Source organism: Pseudochaenichthys georgianus, chromosome 6, assembly GCF_902827115.2.
Source record: "Pseudochaenichthys georgianus chromosome 6, fPseGeo1.2, whole genome shotgun sequence".
NCBI lineage: Eukaryota > Metazoa > Chordata > Actinopteri > Perciformes > Channichthyidae > Pseudochaenichthys > Pseudochaenichthys georgianus.
The window spans coordinates 911,274-930,964 of record NC_047508.1 but is presented as its reverse complement, the minus strand read 5'-3'; the positions used below and the strand labels follow the sequence as shown (position 1 = coordinate 930,964).

The following is a 19,691-nucleotide window of genomic DNA, read 5'->3' as shown; positions in this document are numbered from 1 at the left end:
AAGGTTAGTCAGTGGCTCCCAATTGGTCAATTGTACTGTCATTTAACTAGAAAATGCATTTCCTGCACAAAATACGTGCACATGCTGTAAACTGTGAACATTGTGGCTGCTTTTAGCTAAAAAGAATGCAGAAAAAGCTTCATATTTAAAAGAAAAGGTTAGCAAACATGTGAAGTTTGAGCACTTTTTGAACATTTTCAGACCACCAAGCTCTCCTATCTTCACATAACTCGCAGAGACGGCTAAAGGAGCTTCTTTCATTTAACCCTTCACATTCAAACATTAAAAAAATATAACAAAAATGTGACATATTAAAACACATTTTAAAATATTATTCAGTAGAATATCTTAGGCCCTCAGAGAGGCCACTGCGCTGTAGTAACTGAACGAGAGAGTAATGTCAAATGACAGTACAATTGATCAATCATATCTTCCCTCTAAATGGGTGGGTGTTATTATCACGGACTTTATGACAAGTAATGCCCGCTGTGAAGCTTTTCTTGTTTCCATAGCAACAACAACTTCCTGTCAACAGCATGAACTCGCCTTCAAAATAAAAGCATGCCAAATTACACTTAAGACATACGACTGCAACGAAAGTAACAAGCACAATGCAACATCCTCTTCAATTTCAAAGAACACAAATAGGGTTATCTACAGGTGTTGTTCTGTGTGGTAGAGGGCTGCTTTCATTGGTGCGTTCTGCACCCCGGGCCGTTGTTTTGATAATCCGCTGAAGTATACGCTGTGACGTAATAACTCGAGGGAAGGGGTGGGGGTCAGAGGGCCTAGGTATAAAAGCCACGGCTCGTCACTGACAAGCATGTTTTTGTCTGATCTGTACACATTTAAACATGTAACAGTTAGTGGTTGATTCTTTGTGTTAGTCAGTCCATTTTGAGCTTCCTGTAGTGTTGTCACCTTAATGAGATTGTCAGGTTTTGTATCATCGTGACTGAATATAAAACCTGTTCTCATTGACTCTATGTGAACAACTGCACAGATGAGCTGCTGTAAACTGCACATTATACCAAAACCATGGAACGCACGATTACCTTGCTATCGCTACATCGTTGTGCCTCTTGCAGCTGGTGTTCTGTGGGGAGCCGTCGGAACAGGAGAAGCAGCAGCAGATGGAGACCAACACGGCTCATTTTAAGGTGCGCGTTCATTCAGAGATCTGCATGTCCTCGATGTTGGATCTGTGCACAGTGATGTCAGCCCTCATGTCTGTGTTCGGCTCAGGTTCACATCCATCAAGACACCAGCCATCAGAAGAAAGCCCAGGGCACGGATGTCTGGGCTTCAGCATCAAAGAAACAAGGTTTTATTTTTATTTGTTCAACTTTATTCAACAATTATTGCAACACATCATACAACGTGACATAACATCAGTATTCAGCGCACTGGCTCAAACCGGTGGCTCGGGAACTAAGCTGTTCACAAATGTAAATGTTAGGCTTTTTTATTTTTGCACCATTTTATAAAAATGTTGTATAATTTCATATTATACAACAATATGATTTAATATCACTAAATGTGGGGAAATATTTAGCTAAAATAATCGAATTTCAAAGAATCGGGTAATAAAACGCCCTGAGCAAACTTCCATGAAATGATGCATTTGCTGTAAATGGTTTAGTTTGTCGTTACCTTTGGTCGCCTGTCTGCCTATATTCTTTGTAAATCTTAAATAAATGTGTCTCTGCGCCCTGTAGGCAACATCTTGAGTTACTGGTGCTTCTCTCCGGGCTACAGCATGCAGAGCCTGGTGGATCAAGGGGTCCGCTGTATCATCCTGACCAGCGGGACCCTCTCCCCCCTCTCCTCCTTCACCTCTGAGATGAGGATGTAAGTACCCGTTGCTCCTCAAAGCCCATGTTGCAGCGGTGATGGAAGTATTCAGATGCTTCAGAGTACAAGTACCAACACATGAAAGTCCTGCATTCAAAATCTTACTTAAAAAAAGTATTATCAGCAAAATATACTTGGTGTATAAAAATGTGAAGTAATCATTGTGCAGGAAAATGTGTCTTTTAGTTTGTTTTATATATTACATTTATATATGTTTCTAGATAATATTGTTGCATCAAGTAGCACTTTACTGTTGTACACAAACACAGTTCTGATTGACTTTTTGTTCAATATTTAAATAATTTGAATCTTTTGTAGCACTAGATGGAAATACTCAATTTAAGTACAAGTACCTCAACATTTTACTTAAAGGTCCCATGTCATGCTTTTCCGGTTCTGACCCGTCCCCTTGTGTTCTGTAGCTTCTGCATGTGAGCGGTCTGCAGAGTCACAACCCTCAAAGTGCCCCCTGTAGCGAGTAACACTCTAACACAGAGAAGACCTGTCTGTCCCTGAACGCCTCGCTGGACATTTCTCTTGTCCCATTGTTTCTTCCTGGGTACAGTGACGTGCACATACCCAAATGGACCCATTGGTCCAAATGGACCTATCCGCGGAGCCGTTATGTTCAGTCCGTGGATTTGTTCAAATGGATCAATCCACGGACTTCCTCACACACACACTCAATCTTTTCTCAGCTGCAGCTCCGCCCAGACGGCGGGACGCGGCGAGGCTGTGAGTCGGTGTGTGTTCGTATGGAGTCAGATTTGGGTCAATATTCTAGCGCGTAAAACAAGCTACTCACGAGCGGGAAATGTGCTTTTACACGCGCATAAAATGACCCTCGCGCGCAGATTAAACCCCCGCGAGCGGCTCTGCGCTCGCTTGCGAGAGAGACAGCCCTCTTGCTGTCTACGCGCGCGTGAAAAGTTTCTGGCACTTTGGGGCGGAGCCACTAGACTTTGATTGACAGCTGCAAGGAAACCCGGAGTTGCCAGGTTTGATAAATGCCTGAACTACCAAGAGCCGAGGAGTGACGGCAGCAAAATCAGTTGGAAGAGATTGAATAGTAAAGTTGTCCATATGTGTATAATTGTTGCATTTAAGTGATATATTGGTTGTAAAAATAGTTTTTTCATTTGCTTGATACAAAAGGACATTCTTTATAACCAATTGCTTTATTATCACGCATTTGTAATATTTGTAGGCCTATGCTAGAACTTTTTGTATTCTTTTTGAAAAATAAAAAATAAATAGCTCACTTGTCCATCCATCCATCCATCTTCTCCCGCTTATCCGTGGTCGGGTCGCGGGGGTAGCAGTTCCAGCAGAGAGCCCCAAACTTTCTTTTCCCTGGCGACATCAACCAGCTCTGACTGGGGGATCCCAAGGCGCTCCCAGGCCAGCGAAGAGATATAATCCCTCCACCTGGTCCTAGGTCTACCCCTTGGTCTCTTCCCAGCTGGACGTGCCTGGAACACCTCCCTAGGGAGGCGCCCAGGTGGCATCCTAACTAGGTGCCCGAACCACCTCAACTGGCTTCTTTCGACGCGAAGGAGGAGCGGCTCAACTCCGAGTCCCTCCCTGATGACCGAACTTCTCACCTTATCTCTAAGGGAGACACCAGCCACCCGGCGGAGGAAACCCATCTCGGCCGCTTGTATCCGCGATCTCGTTCTTTCGGTCATGACCCATCCTTCATGACCATAGGTGAGGGTAGGAACGAAAATGGCCCGGTAGACAGAGAGCTTTGCCTTCCGGCTCAGCTCCCTTTTCGTCACAACGGTGCGGTAAAGCGACTGCAATACCGCTCCCGCTGCTCCGATTCTCCGGCCCATCTCACGCTCCATTGATCCCTCACTCGAGAACAAGACCCCGAGATACTTGAACTCCTTCACTTGGGGTAAGGACTCATTCCCTACTTGGAGTGGACAGTCCATCGGTTTCCTGCTGAGAACCATGGCCTCAGATTTGGAGGTGCTGATCCTCATCCCAGCCGCTTCACACTCGGTTGCGAACCGATCCAGTGAGTGCTGAAGGTCGCAGACCGATGAAGCCATCAGAACCACATCATCTGCAAAAAGCAGTGGTGCAATCCTTAGTCCCCCGAACTGCAGCCCCCCTCCCCCCATGACTACGCCTCGAAATCCGATCCATGTATATTACAAACAGGATTGGGGACAAAGCGCAGCCCTGGCGGAGGCCAACCCTCACCGGAAATGGGTCCGACTTACTGCCGAGGACCCGGACACAGCTCTCGCTTTGGGAGTACAGAGATTGGATGGCCCTGAGTAGAGACCCCCTCACCCCATACTCCCGCAGCACCTCCCACAGTAACTCCCTGGGAACCCGGTCATACGCCTTCTCCAAGTCTACAAAACACATGTAGACCGGATAAGCGTACTCCCAGGCCCCCTCCAGGATCCTTGCGAGAGTAAAAAGCTGATCCGTCGTTCCACGACCAGGACGGAATCCGCATTGTTCCTCCTCAATCTGAGGTTCGACAATCGGCCTGACCCTCCTTTCAAGTACCTTGGAGTAAACTTTCCCGGGGAGGCTGAGTAGTGTGATGCTCACTTGTCATTCATTTTAATCCTTAATTATCCATCCAACACTGAAAAGGTGGTCCTTGTGAAGAGTCTCATCACTATATTCCCTCAGCTGAAAGTCATTTACAACAATAGTTTTCTGAAGATTAAGTTTGTTTTAACCAAGGTATAAGGTTTTTTTAGGTGTGATTTTATGAATTATCTATTCTGTCAACATTTGATGAATTAGAAAAATATTAATGTTTTTAAATGTTAACAATTCTTTTCTTAATGACATATTGTGCTAATGAAATCCTTGTAAATAGATGTCCAATGAATGTATTCTTGCATTCGATTTTTTGAATAAAAACCATATCCACCACCTGGTACTTCCAGTAATCGTCATTGACACACAATGTGCAGATATAACACAATCAAATGTTAATTCTGGTTAAAGAAATATAACACAAAATGTGCAGAAATAACAAATGAGTGTGTTCATCTTGGTTACACATTTATGACACACAATGTGTAAAATGTGCACATTGTGTGTTAGGGGCATGTAACACATTGTGTGTGTAAAAATGATTTACACATAAATAAACACAACACGTGTTGTCCCTGAGCACACTCTGTGTGTTGAAATTCAACACATGTTGTGTCATATTTGACACATCCCTTCTAAGAGTGTACAGCAGACAGTAGCTAGCAATTTTCGACAGATACAGCCCACTCAAAAATATATTGTTTTATATAAAATAAATGTTTATATATATATATATATATATATATTAGCTGTACACTTTACGAATATAATAGTTTTTTATGGACAATTTTACCATTCAATCTCGTCCAACTGATTTTGCTGCCGTCACTCCTCGGCTCTTGGTAGTTCAGGCATTTATCAAACCTGGCAACTCTGGGTTTCCTTGCAGCTGTCAATCAAAGTCCAGTGGCTCCGCTCCAAAATCCCAGAAACTTTTCATGCGCGCGTAGACAGACTCCGCGAGGCTGAGACTCCGCGAGGCTGAGACTCCCGCGAGCGAGCAAGAAGGCTGTCTCTCTCGCGAGCGAGCGCAGAGCCGCTCGCGGGGGTCATTTTATGCGCGTGTAAAAGCACATTTTCCGCTCGTGAGTAGCTTGTTTTACGCGCTAGAATATTGACCCAAATCTGACTCCATATGTTCGGGCTGGGTTTCGCTGTGTGTTCGGGCTGGGTCTCGCAATGTAAATCTATTCGAGTAGACCTCAGCAATGGAATTATGATCAGTGGAGATGGCCGTGACATGGGCCCTTTAAGTGCAGTTGTTGAGTAAATGTACTTAAGCACTTCCCACCTCTGCATTGTCCGAGCAGTAGTGCACGGCGGGCGTTACCACTGACTTCAGAGATCGCGTTAACAAGGTTTTTTCAGTTTTTTGGCCAATTGTTTTGTATTTGTATTATAAATGTAAATGCCTTACATAAAAGTAATCAGGAAAGTTTCTCTCAAGCACTTTAAATCAAACCCTGGATATGTTCATGTTGTTGTTATCATCAGGTAAAAGATAAGATATACTTTGTTAATCTCAAATTGGGAAATGTTTTAATATATAGGTATATAGTACACTGGTGTTGATCCCCAAGTGTTTTGTTGGTGTAGAAAATTCCCTGTGAGTCTGGAGAACAGTCATGTGATCGAGCGGGACCAGATCTTTGTGAGCGTCGTCGAGCGCGGCCCGGATGGAGAGCAGCTCAGCTCAGCGTTTGCTAGAAGGTTCGTATTCTACAGATAGGCCTCGCTTCAGTGATTTAAAACAAGTCCATCAACAACCACAGCTGCACAACTATTTGTGTTTGTATTTTTTTACGAGTGTGTCTGCCAAGATACAAGTCATTTTAAAGTTTGATATTTATTAGAATAGAAGTCAACCATTCATGTCTTCTCTTTCCTTTTGGTTTGTTTCCCATTCTGAACCTTTATTTCTTAACTTTGACATAATCCATCTCTTCATACGCCGACAATATCTTATGTCTACAATAAACAGTATTGAATGTTACATTCTGTTCTTGTATATCTCGAGGCTCAAGGCTTTTATTTGTCATGCGTACATAGCTACAGTGTAGTTATGTCGATGAAAATCTTTGGCCACAGGCTCCTCCAGCAGTGCAAGTAAATACAAAAAGAAAAATAGTGCAATAGGAGTCGATGTAGAAGTGATTGGAATATGATATATTAGATCAATCATTTCTAAGTTGCCGTCAGATGACTGTTATGGATGTGGTTTCAAAAGTTCAGGTGTTTAACGGTCTTATGGCCTGTGGGATGAAACTGTCCCTGAGGCTGGTGGTTTCAGCCAGTCAGGATCCTCTCTATGGAGCACCTGTAGAAGGTCAGGATCCTCTCTATGGAGCACCTGTAGAAGGTCAGGATCCTCTCTATGGAGCACCTGTAGAAGGATCCTCTCTATGGTGCACCTGTAGAAGGTCAGGATCCTCTCTATGGAGCACCTGTAGAAGGATCCTCTCTATGGAGCACCTGTAGAGGGTCAGGATCCTCTCTATGGAGCACCTGTAGAAGGTCAGGATCCTCTCTATGGAGCACCTGTAGAAGGATCCTCTCTATGGTGCACCTGTAGAAGGTCAGGATCCTCTCTATGGAGCACCTGTAGAAGGATCCTCTCTATGGTGCACCTGTAGAAGGTCAGGATCCTCTCTATGGAGCACCTGTAGAAGGATCCTCTCTATGGAGCACCTGTAGAAGGTCAGGATCCTCTCTATGGAGCACCTGAAGGTCAGGATCCTCTCTATGGAGCACCTGAAGGTCAGGATCCTCTCTATGGAGCACCTGTAGAAGGTCAGGATCCTCTCTATGGAGCACCTGTAGAAGGTCAGGATCCCCTCTATGGAGCACCTGTAGAAGGTCAGGATCCTCTCTATGGAGCACCTGTAGAAGGTCAGGATCCTCTCTATGGAGCACCTGTAGAAGGTCAGGATCCTCTCTATGGAGCACCTGTATAAGGTCAGGATCCTCTCTATGGAGCACCTGTAGAAGGTCAGGATCCTCTCTATGGAGCACCTGTAGAAGGTCAGGATCCTCTCTATGGAGCACCTGTAGGAGGTCAGGGTCCTCTCTATGGAGCACCTGAAGGTCAGGGTCCTCTCTATGGAGCACCTGAAGGTCAGGATCCTCTCTATGGAGCACCTGTAGAAGGTCAGGAACCTCTCTATGGAGCACCTGTAGAAGGTCAGGATGCTCTCTATGGAGCACCTGTAGAAGGTCAGGATCCTCTCTATGGAGCACCTGAAGGTCAGGATCCTCTCTATGGAGCACCTGTAGAAGGTCAGGATGCTCTCTATGGAGCACCTGTAGAAGGTCAGGATCCTCTCTATGGAGCACCTGAAGGTCAGGGTCCTCTCTATGGAGCACCTGAAGGTCAGGGTCCTCTCTATGGAGCACCTGAAGGTCAGGATCCTCTCTATGGAGCACCTGAAGAAAGTCAGGATCCTCTCTATGGAGCACCTGTAGAAGGTCAGGATCCTCTCTATGGAGCACCTGTAGAAGGTCAGGATGCTCTCTATGGAGCACCTGAAGAAAGTCAGGATCCTCTCTATGGAGCACCTGTAGAAGGTCAGGGTCCTCTCTATGGAGCACCTGTAGAAGGTCAGGATCCTCTCTATGGAGCACCTGTAGAAGGTCAGGATGCTCTCTATGGAGCACCTGAAGAAAGTCAGGATCTTCTCTATGGTGCACCTGAAGGTCAGGATCCTCTCTATGGAGCACCTGTAGAAGGTCAGGATGCTCTCTATGGAGCACCTGTAGAAGGTCAGGATCCTCTCTATGGTGCACCTGTAGAAGGATGCTCTCTATGGAGCACCTGTAGAAGGTCAGGGTCCTCTCTATGGAGCACCTGAAGGTCAGGATCCTCTCTATGGAGCACCTGTAGAAGGTCAGGATCCTCTCTATGGAGCACCTGAAGGTCAGGGTCCTCTCTATGGAGCACCTGTAGAAGGTCAGGATCCTCTCTATGGAGCACCTGAAGGTCAGGATCCTCTCTATGGAGCACCTGTAGAAGGTCAGGATCCTCTCTATGGAGCACCTGTAGAAGGTCAGGATCCTCTCTATGGAGCACCTGAAGGTCAGGATCCTCTCTATGGAGCACCTGTAGAAGGTCAGGATGCTCTCTATGGAGCACCTGAAGAAAGTCAGGATCCTCTCTATGGAGCACCTGTAGAAGGTCAGGGTCCTCTCTATGGAGCACCTGTAGAAGGTCAGGATGCTCTCTATGGAGCACCTGTAGAAGGTCAGGATCCTCTCTATGGAGCACCTGTAGAAGGTCAGGGTCCTCTCTATGGAGCACCTGAAGGTCAGGATCCTCTCTATAGAGCACCTGTAGAAGGTCAGGATCCTCTCTATGGAGCACCTGTAGAAGGTCAGGATGCTCTCTATGGAGCACCTGAAGGTCAGGATCCTCTCTATGGAGCACCTGTAGAAGGTCAGGATGCTCTCTATGGAGCACCTGTAGAAGGTCAGGATCCTCTCTATGGAGCACCTGAAGGTCAGGGTCCTCTCTATGGAGCACCTGTAGAAGGTCAGGATCCTCTCTATGGAGCACCTGTAGAAGGTCAGGATCCTCTCTATGGAGCACCTGTAGAAGGTCAGGGTCCTCTCTATGGAGCACCTGTAGAAGGTCAGGATGCTCTCTATGGAGCACCTGTAGAAGGTCAGGATGCTCTCTATGGAGCACCTGTAGAAGGTCAGGATCCTCTCTATGGAGCACCTGAAGGTCAGGATCCTCTCTATGGTGCACCTGTAGAAGGATGCTCTCTATGGAGCACCTGTAGAAGGTCAGGATCCTCTCTAAGGAGCACCTGAAGGTCAGGGTCCTCTCTATGGAGCACCTGTAGAAGGTCAGGATCCTCTCTATGGAGCACCTGTAGAAGGTCAGGATCCTCTCTATGGAGCACCTGTAGAAGGTCAGGATCCTCTCTATGGAGCACCTGAAGGTCAGGGTCCTCTCTATGGAGCACCTGTAGAAGGTTAGGATATTCTCTATGGAGCACCTGAAGGTCAGGAACCTCTCTATGGAGCACCTGAAGGTCAGGATCCTCTCTATGGAGCACCTGTAGAAGTTCAGGATCCTCTCTATGGAGCACCTGAAGGTCAGGATCCTCTCTATGGAGCACCTGAAGAAAGTCAGGATCCTCTCTATGGAGCACCTGAAGAAGGTTAGGATCCTCTCTATGGAGCACCTGAAGGTCAGGATCCTCTCTATGGAGCACCTGAAGAAAGTCAGGATCCTCTCTATGGAGCACCTGTAGAAGGTCAGGATGCTCTCTATTGAGCACCTGTAGAAGGTCAGGATCCTCTCTATGGAGCACCTGTAGAAGGTCAGGGTCCTCTCTATGGAGCACCTGAAGGTCAGGATCCTCTCTATGGAGCACCTGAAGGTCAGGATCCTCTCTATGGAGCACCTGAAGGTCAGGATCCTCTCTATGGAGCACCTGTAGAAGGATCCTCTCTATGGAGCACCTGTAGAAGGTCAGGATCTTCTCTATGGAGCACCTGAAGGTCAGGATCCTCTCTATGGAGCACCTGAAGGTCAGGATCCTCTCTATGGAGCACCTGTAGAAGGTCAGGATCCTCTCTATGGAGCACCTGTAGAAGGTCAGGATCCTCTCTATGGAGCACCTGTAGAAGGTCAGGGTCCTCTCTATGGAGCACCTGTAGAAGGTCAGGATCCTCTCTATGGAGCACCTGTAGAAGGTCAGGATGCTCTCTATGGAGCACCTGTAGAAGGTCAGGATCCTCTCTATGGAGCACCTGTAGAAGGTCAGGGTCCTCTCTATGGAGCACCTGAAGGTCAGGATCCTCTCTATGGTGCACCTGAAGGTCAGGATCCTCTCTATGGAGCACCTGTAGAAGGTCAGGATCCTCTCTATGGAGCACCTGTAGAAGGTCAGGATCCTCTCTATGGAGCACCTGTAGAAGGTCAGGATCCTCTCTATGGAGCACCTGTAGAAGGTCAGGGTCCTCTCTATGGAGCACCTGAAGGTCAGGGTCCTCTCTATGGAGCACCTGAAGGTCAGGATCCTCTCTATGGAGCACCTGTAGAAGGTCAGAATGCTCTCTATGGAGCACCTGTAGAAGGTCAGGATCCTCTCTATGGAGCACCTGAAGGTCAGGGTCCTCTCTATGGAGCACCTGTAGAAGGTTAGGATCCTCTCTATGGAGCACCTGAAGGTCAGGATCCTCTCTATGGAGCACCTGAAGGTTAGGATCCTCTCTATGGAGCACCTGAAGGTCAGGATCCTCTCTATGGAGCACCTGTAGAAGGTCAGGATCCTCTCTATGGAGCACCTGAAGGTCAGGGTCCTCTCTATGGAGCACCTGTAGAAGGTCAGGATCCTCTCTATGGAGCACCTGTAGAAGGTTAGGATCCTCTCTATGGAGCACCTGTAGAAGGTCAGGATGCTCTCTATTGAGCACCTGTAGAAGGTCAGGATCCTCTCTATGGAGCACCTGTAGAAGGTCAGGGTCCTCTCTATGGAGCACCTGAAGGTCAGGATCCTCTCTATGGTGCACCTGAAGGTCAGGATCCTCTCTATGGAGCACCTGTAGAAGGTCAGGATGCTCTCTATGGAGCACCTGAAGGTCAGGATCCTCTCTATGGAGCACCTGAAGGTCAGGATCCTCTCTATGGAGCACCTGAAGGTCAGGATCCTCTCTATGGAGCACCTGTAGAAGGATCCTCTCTATGGAGCACCTGTAGAAGGTCAGGATCCTCTCTATGGAGCACCTGAAGGTCAGGATCCTCTCTATGGAGCACCTGTAGAAGGTCAGGATCCTCTCTATGGAGCACCTGTAGAAGGTCAGGATCCTCTCTATGGAGCACCTGTAGAAGGTCAGGGTCCTCTCTATGGAGCACCTGTAGAAGGTCAGGATCCTCTCTATGGAGCACCTGTAGAAGGTCAGGATGCTCTCTATGGAGCACCTGTAGAAGGTCAGGATCCTCTCTATGGAGCACCTGTAGAAGGTCAGGGTCCTCTCTATGGAGCACCTGAAGGTCAGGATCCTCTCTATGGTGCACCTGAAGGTCAGGATCCTCTCTATGGAGCACCTGTAGAAGGTCAGGATCCTCTCTATGGAGCACCTGTAGAAGGTCAGGATCCTCTCTATGGAGCACCTGTAGAAGGTCAGGATGCTCTCTATGGAGCACCTGAAGGTCAGGATCCTCTCTATGGAGCACCTGAAGGTCAGGATCCTCTCTATGGAGCACCTGTAGAAGGTCAGGATGCTCTCTATGGAGCACCTGTAGAAGGTCAGGATCTTCTCTATGGAGCACCTGAAGGTCAGGGTCCTCTCTATGGAGCACCTGTAGAAGGTTAGGATCCTCTCTATGGAGCACCTGGAGGTCAGGATCCTCTCTATGGAGCACCTGAAGGTTAGGATCCTCTCTATGGAGCACCTGAAGGTCAGGATCCTCTATGGAGCACCTGTAGAAGGTCAGGATCCTCTCTATGGAGCACCTGAAGGTCAGGATCCTCTCTATGGAGCACCTGTAGAAGGTCAGGATCCTCTCTATGGAGCACCTGTAGAAGGTTAGGATCCTCTCTATGGAGCACCTGAAGAAGGTCAGGATCCTCTCTATGGAGCACCTGTAGAAGGTCAGGATCCTCTCTATGGAGCACCTGTAGAAGGTCAGGATCCTCTCTATGGAGCACCTGTAGAAGGTCAGGGTCCTCTCTATGGAGCACCTGAAGGTCAGGGTCCTCTCTATGGAGCACCTGAAGGTCAGGGTCCTCTCTATGGAGCACCTGAAGGTCAGGGTCCTCTCTATGGAGCACCTGTAGAAGGTCAGGATCCTCTCTATGGAGCACCTGAAGGTCAGGGTCCTCTCTATGGAGCACCTGAAGGTCAGGGTCCTCTCTATGGAGCACCTGTAGAAGGTCAGGATGCTCTCTATGGAGCACCTGAAGGTCAGGATCCTCTCTATGGAGCACATGTAGAAGGTCAGGATGCTCTCTATGGAGCACCTGAAGGTCAGGATCCTCTCTATGGAGCACCTGAAGGTCAGGATCCTCTCTATGGAGCACCTGTAGAAGGTCAGGATCCTCTCTATGGAGCACCTGTAGAAGGTCAGGATCCTCTCTATGGAGCACATGTAGAAGGTCAGGATCCTCTCTATGGAGCACCTGAAGGTCAGGATCCTCTCTATGGAGCACCTGAAGGTCAGGATCCTCTCTATGGAGCACCTGTAGAAGGTCAGGATCCTCTCTATGGAGCACCTGTAGAAGGTCAGGATCCTCTCTATGGAGCACCTGTAGAAGGTCAGGATGCTCTCTATGGAGCACCTGTAGAAGGTCAGGATCCTCTCTATGGAGCACCTGTAGAAGGTCAGGATGCTCTCTATGGAGCACCTGTAGAAGGTCAGGATCCTCTCTATGGAGCACATGTAGAAGGTCAGGATGCTCTCTATGGAGCACCTGTAGAAGGTCAGGATGCTCTCTATGGTGTACCTGTAGAAGGTCAGGATCCTCTCTATGGAGCACCTGTAGAAGGTCAGGATGCTCTCTATGGAGCACATGTAGAAGGTCAGGATCCTCTCTATGGTGCACCTGTAGAAGGTCAGGATGCTCTCTATGGTGCACCTGTAGAAGGTCAGGATCCTCTCTATGGAGCACCTGTAGAAGGTCAGGATCCTCTCTATGGAGCACCTGTAGAAGGTCAGGATCCTCTCTATGGTGCACCTGTAGAAGGTCAGGATCCTCTCTATGGTGCACCTGTAGAAGGTCAGGATCCTCTCTATGGAGCACATGTAGAAGTTGCAGAGCATCCTGGAGTCCATGTTGAACCTCCTCAGCCTGTGGAGGAAGAAGAGCCGCTGTCGAGCTGTTTTGATGATGGTGTTTGTGTGAAGAGTCCATGTCAGGTCCTCAGTGATGAAGAGTCCATGTCAGGTCCTCAGTGATGAGTCCATGTCAGGTCCTCAGTGAAGAGTCCATGTCAGGTCCTCAGTGATGAGTCCATGTCAGGTCCTCAGTGAAGAGTCCATGTCAGGTCCTCAGTGATGAGTCCATGTCAGGTCCTCAGTGAAGAGTCCATGTCAGGTCCTCAGTGATGAGTCCATGTCAGGTCCTCAGTGAAGAGTCCATGTCAGGTCCTCAGTGATGAGTCCATGTCAAGTCCTCAGTGATGAAGAGTCCATGTCAGGTCCTCAGTGATGAAGAGTCCATGTCAGGTCCTCAGTGATGAGTCCATGTCAGGTCCTCAGTGATGAGTCCATGTCAGGTCCTCAGTGAAGAGTCCATGTCAGGTCCTCAGTGATGAGTCCATGTCAGGTCCTCAGTGAAGAGTCCATGTCAGGTCCTCAGTGAAGAGTCCATGTCAGGTCCTCAGTGAAGAGTCCATGTCAGGTCCTCAGTGAAGAGTCCATGGCAGGTCCTCAGTGAAGAGTCCATGTCAGGTCCTCAGTGAAGAGTCCATGTCAGGTCCTCAGTGAAGAGTCCATGTCAGGTCCTCAGTGATGAGTCCATGTCAGGTCCTCAGTGATGAGTCCATGTCAGGTCCTCAGTGAAGAGTCCATGTCAGGTCCTCAGTGAAGAGTCCATGTCAGGTCCTCAGTGATGAGTCCATGTCAGGTCCTCAGTGAAGAGTCCATGTCAGGTCCTCAGTGATGAGTCCATGTCAGGTCCTCAGTGAAGAGTCCATGTCAGGTCCTCAGTGAAGAGTCCATGTCAGATCCTCAGTGATGAGTCCATGTCAGGTCCTCAGTGATGCGTCCATGTCAGGTCCTCAGTGAAGAGTCCATGTCAGATCCTCAGTGAAGAGTCCATGTCAGGTCCTCAGTGAAGAGTCCATGTCAGGTCCTCAGTGATGAGTCCATGTCAGGTCCTCAGTGATGCGTCCATGTCAGGTCCTCAGTGAAGAGTCCATGTCAGGTCCTCAGTGATGAAGAGTCCATGTCAGGTCCTCAGTGATGAAGAGTCCATGTCAGGTCCTCAGTGATGAAGAGTCCATGTCAGGTCCTCAGTGATGAGTCCATGTCAGATCCTCAGTGATGAAGAGTCCATGTCAGGTCCTCAGTGATGAGTCCATGTCAGGTCCTCAGTGATGAGTCCATGTCAGATCCTCAGTGATGAAGAGTCCATGTCAGGTCCTCAGTGATGTGGACACCGAGGAACCTGAAGCTGCTGACTCTCTCCATGTAGTCCCATTGATGGCGATGGGGGCGTGTCCCTCTCTCTGCTGCTTCCTGTAATCCACAATCAGCTCCTTGGTTTTGCTGACGTTGAGATGGAGGTTGTTTACCTGGCACCAAGATGACAGGTTTCCGACCTCCTCTCTGTATGCGTCTCGTCGCCGTCGGTGATCATGCCGATGACGGTCGTGTCGTCAGCAAACTTCACAATGGTGTTGGAGCTGTGTGTGCCAGTGTTAATTTCGTCAACAAAAACTATGACGAAAAAAATTTTTTTTACATGAATAAAAACTATGACGAAATGTATATTTAGTTTTCGTTGACGAGGCGGGACTAAGGTGTAAATGGTGGACTCTCGGACATGCAAAATGCAGGGTATTTCTCCCCAATTGTCCGTCTTGTCTGTCAAAATGCATCTTACGTTTCTAACTTGCAATATCATTATTTCCGCTCTCTTCACTCCAGAAGATCTCCACGCGATCTCCCTGTGTCTCTCTGTGTGCGGGGGGCGGGTCTAACAGACACGCTGCAGCGGCGTGCGGACAGCTTTTTAAGAGTAGTAGTACCGTTAAAAACCTTAACGATGCTCATCCCTAGATATTACTAGGGATGGGAACGATTAATCGAATATTCGAAATTATTCAGGTTTTCGAATATGAGAATTTTTTTTTTTTTTGGGAGGGGTGCCTAATATAAATGCAACACTTTTGTTTTTGCTCCCATTTTTCATGAGATGAACTCAAAGATTTAAAACATTTTCTATAAACACAAAATAACCATTTCTCTCAAATATTGTTCACAAATCTGGAAAGATCTGTGATAGTGAGCACTTCTCCTTTGCCGCGATAATCCATCCCACCTCACAGGTGTGGCATATCAAGATGCTGATTAGACAGCATGATTATTGCACAGGTGTGCCTTAGGCTGGCCACAATAAAAGGCCACTGTAATGTTCAGTTTTATCACACAGCACAATGCCACAGATGTCGCAAGTTTTGAGGGAGCGTGCAATTGGCATGCTGACAGCAGGAATGTCCACCAGAGCTGTTGCCCGTGAATTGAATGTTCATTTCTCTACCATAAGCCGTCTCCAAAGGCGTTTCAGAGAATTTGGCAGTACATCCAACCGGCCTCACAACCGCAGACCACGTGTAACCACACCAGCCCAGGAGCTCCACATCCAGCATGTTCACCTCCAAGATGGTCTGAGACCAGCCACTCGGACAGCTGCTGTAACAATGGGTTTGCATATCCAAAGACTTTCTGCACAAACTGTCAGAAACCGTCTCAGGGAAGCTCACCTGCATGTTCGTCGCAGAGTCCTGCACGGGTCTGAATTTCAAGAGCCGCTCCCGCCCCGCACCCGCGACGTGCAATACCGAACCCGCCCCGCTACCTGCACATATTGCCAATTAGTTCCGCGACCCGACCCGAACCTGCATAGTCTAGCCTATATATGAGTAGTGAAAACGTGCAATTATTAACACATGCAGTTGCATATTTGTCTCAAAAAGCGTGGGATGTTGGTTATTTTCTCCATCTAGGACAGGGGTGGGCAATGATTTTTTCCATGGGGCCACATGAGAAACTGAACATATTGTGGAGGGCCAGGCCAAAAGGCTGAACTCAATTCTGCATAATATTAATTGTATTTCTTTATAAAAAGCAGTAAATAGCTTTGTTTTGACAAGCTGGTAAGAGTATATGTTATAGTTAAGCAATGACAAAGTGAGGTTGCTTTACAAAAAAATTTCATTTATTAAATCGAATTTCCCAAAACATTGGTAAACAAAATGAACGTTGTTCACCATTTGTGACTCATATTAGTGAACATTTTTGAGTTTCATTTACTGTTGGAAAGAGGTTCTTAGCATTCTAAAGACATCACAATATTGTCTTTGTGCTCCAAATATTAAGCAAGATACATCATATTGAACTGTCACTAAACATCACTGAACTGTGATTTTGAGAAAAAGGCTTCCAAAGAAAGTGTCCCAGTTCACTGCTAGTTGGTACCTTTACATGCCTACATGTGTAGTCTAACCACCTCATCTGGTGTTTTTAAGTTCTCTTTTCTTGTTCAGTGAGAGAAGTCTCTGCTGGGCTTTAACGAGTGCATCGAAGTCAGGCTGAATGTCTGAGGTGGAGATGCGAAGCACAGCTGACAGATGATCATCAGTGAGGGAGGATCTATACCTGGATTTTTGAAACTTCATAATTGAAAATGTTTGTTCACGTGTGTAGGTAGAGCCAAAGAGAACCAACATCTTCTGAGCATGTCTCCTCATGTTTGGAAAGTTCTCCTCCTCGAGAGAAGAGTAGAAATCCAGCAGAGATGCTGACTTAAAGTGCTCTGCCAGCATCAAACTGCAGGTCGATGAGTTCCAGCTGAACATCACTGGGTGCTTTTTCCACACTGCAGGTAAAGGGAGAGGAAACCAGCTGCATTTCATCCTCGATCGTTCGGAGATCTTCAAATCGCCTTGAAAACTCACCATGCAGTGCTCCCAACATGGAGGAGTACCTGCGGAGGTGATCAGCTGATGGTGTGACTTCCTTCAGGGTTTGCATGTGAGTGAGAGTGTTGCTCTCCAGTTGGCTTGAAAGAAACTGCATCTTTGTCATGAAAGCCTTCACCAGGCTGTGCATGTCATGAACAGAAAGGCCCTGCCCTGCAGCTTGGTGTTCAGTTCATTCATCAGTGCAGTCACATCAACAGCAGCATCTGCCATCCAGGCCTCATCTGACAGCTCTGGGAAGTCTTTGCCTTTCTTCTCACAAAACTCTTGAATCTCTGCTTTCAGGTCCCAAACTCTTTTCAGCACTTTGCCCGGGCTGAGCCACCTGACAGCTGTGTGGGCTGAGCCGCCTGACAGCTGTGTGGGCTGAGCCGTCTGACAGCTGTGTGGGCTGAGCCGCCTGACAGCTGTGTGGGCTGAGCCACCTGATAGCTGTGTGGGCTGAGCCGCCTGACAGCTGTGTGGGCTGAGCCGTCTGACAGCTGTGTGGGCTGAGCCGCCTGACAGCTGTGTGGGCTGAGCCGTCTGACAGCTGTGTGGGCTGAGCCGCCTGACAGCTGTGTGGGCTGAGCCGTCTGACAGCTGTGTGGGCTGAGCCGTCTGACAGCTGTGTGGGCTGAGCCGTCTGACAGCTGTGTGGGCTGAGCCGTCTGACAGCTGTGTGGGCTGAGCCGTCTAACAGCTGTGTGGTAGCCGATGTCACGATGCTCAGTCTCATGCTCCTCCAAAAGTGCGACAAACTGTCTGTGATTCAATGCCCGTGCTCTGATGAAGTTTACTATTTTAGTAACAACATCAATAACATGGTCAATTTTTCAACACATTGGTGTTGGTGTATAATACAATGCAAACATACCAGTTTCTGATCCGCGTCGATTTCAGTCACTTTATCTTGCATACGTTTCAAAAGTCCGACATTTTTTCCGGTAAGATTTGGACAACCGTCCGTTGTGACACCTGCCAGTCTGTCCCATTTCAGTCCCAGCGTGTCCATGCACTCGTTTACCTCCGTGAACAGTTCGCTCCCTGTCGTCGTCCCTTTCATCGGCCGCATTGCTGCCAGCTCCTCCGTAATCTTGAAGTCCGGCGTTATCCCGCGGACGAATACGAGTAACTGGGCTGTGTCGCGGACATCACAGCTCTCGTCCAAAGCCAAGGAGAAAAAGGCGAAACTTGCCACTTCATGTTGCAGCTGAAGCTCCAGATTCCCCGCAATTTCCTCGATCCTTCTAGTCACGGTTCGCCTGGACAGCGGGACTTTCTCAAATGCGGCTTTTTTTTCAGAGCATATTAGTGCTGCAAAGTCCACCAAGCACTCTTTGACAAACTCTCCCTCCGAGAACGGCTTACTGTTTTTAGCGATTTTGTGGGATATCACAAAGCTGGTCTTGGTTGCTGCATCCCTGGATGTGTGAAGCTTGGTCAAAAAGCCTTGCTGCTTTTGCAGCTTAGCTAGCAAAGCTTCCGATGTCCGCGCCCTTTCAGCGTCAGTCAAGTTTTTATATTTCTCCGCGTGTTTCGTCTCGTAATGCCGACTCACATTGGCTCACGGAGGCGGAACCTCTCAGCTGGGATTTGGGCATAAGATGAGGTTTGAGTCTGCGTGACCTGCATGTAGGGAGGGGCAGCAGCCATATCATTAGCTAGAACTAGCTAGATCTGATGGATTTGGACATAAACGGGAGTGAAGTATAACCGGACGCGAGAGAGAAAGATCAGCACCTGCAGCTCTGCCCGCTGTGAGGGACCGGTGAGCGGAGCAAAACACACCTTTTAGATCTAACACACTTAGCTATGGCACTGTCGTATACATTGAATTATTCCATTTGATCATACACTGAACAAAAATATAAATGCAACACTTTTGTTTTTGCTCCCATTTTTCATGAGATGAACTCAAAGATCTAAAACATTTTCTATATACACAAAATAACCATTTCTCTCAAATATTGTTCACAAATCTGAAACAATGTGTGACAGTGAGCACTTCTCCTTTGTCGAGATAATCCATCCCACCTCACAGGTGTGGCATATCAAGATGCTGATTAGACAGCATGATTATTGCATAGGTGTGCCTTAGGCTGGCCACAATAAAAGGCCACTCTGAAACGTGCAGTTTTGCTTTATTGGGGGGGTCTGGGGGGGTCCGAAAACCAGGCAGTATCTGGTGTGACCACCATTTGCCTCACGCAGTGCAACACATCTCCTTGGCATAGAGTTGATCAGGTTGTTGATTGTGGCCTGTGGAATGTTGGTCCACTCCTCTTCAATGGCTGTGCCAAGTTGCTGGCTATTGGCAGGAACTGGAACACGCTGTCGTATACGCCACTGTGTTAAAAGAGTGAAATGTTGCTTTACGAATTTCAACACTTGATACTGTCACATTGATTCCAATTTCAGATACCTCGATTTGCCCAACTGAATTGGAGAGAAAACATTTTGACTAAAAGTTGACTAAAATGTAATGATTTTTCATCGACTAAAACGTTTTGAGTTTTCGTCGACTAAAACTAGACTAAAATTATGAAGGATGAAAAGCACTAAAATGTGGGTTGTGTGGGTTAACCCTTTTTAAAGGATTTGCACACATCTGCCCTGACTAAAACAAA

The 19,691-nt window shown here is 47.6% G+C and overlaps 1 protein-coding gene across 1 annotated transcript in view; it reads left to right on the top strand.

Moving 5' to 3' along the window:
• rtel1 (regulator of telomere elongation helicase 1) overlaps positions 1–19,691 on the top strand; it is a 94,333-nt gene that overhangs the window by 16,586 nt on the left and 58,056 nt on the right. Inside the window, 4 exon segments of the mRNA XM_034086080.1 lie at positions 1,089–1,160; positions 1,246–1,324; positions 1,719–1,851; positions 6,025–6,138. Coding sequence (XP_033941971.1) covers positions 1,089–1,160; positions 1,246–1,324; positions 1,719–1,851; positions 6,025–6,138 — 398 coding nt within the window.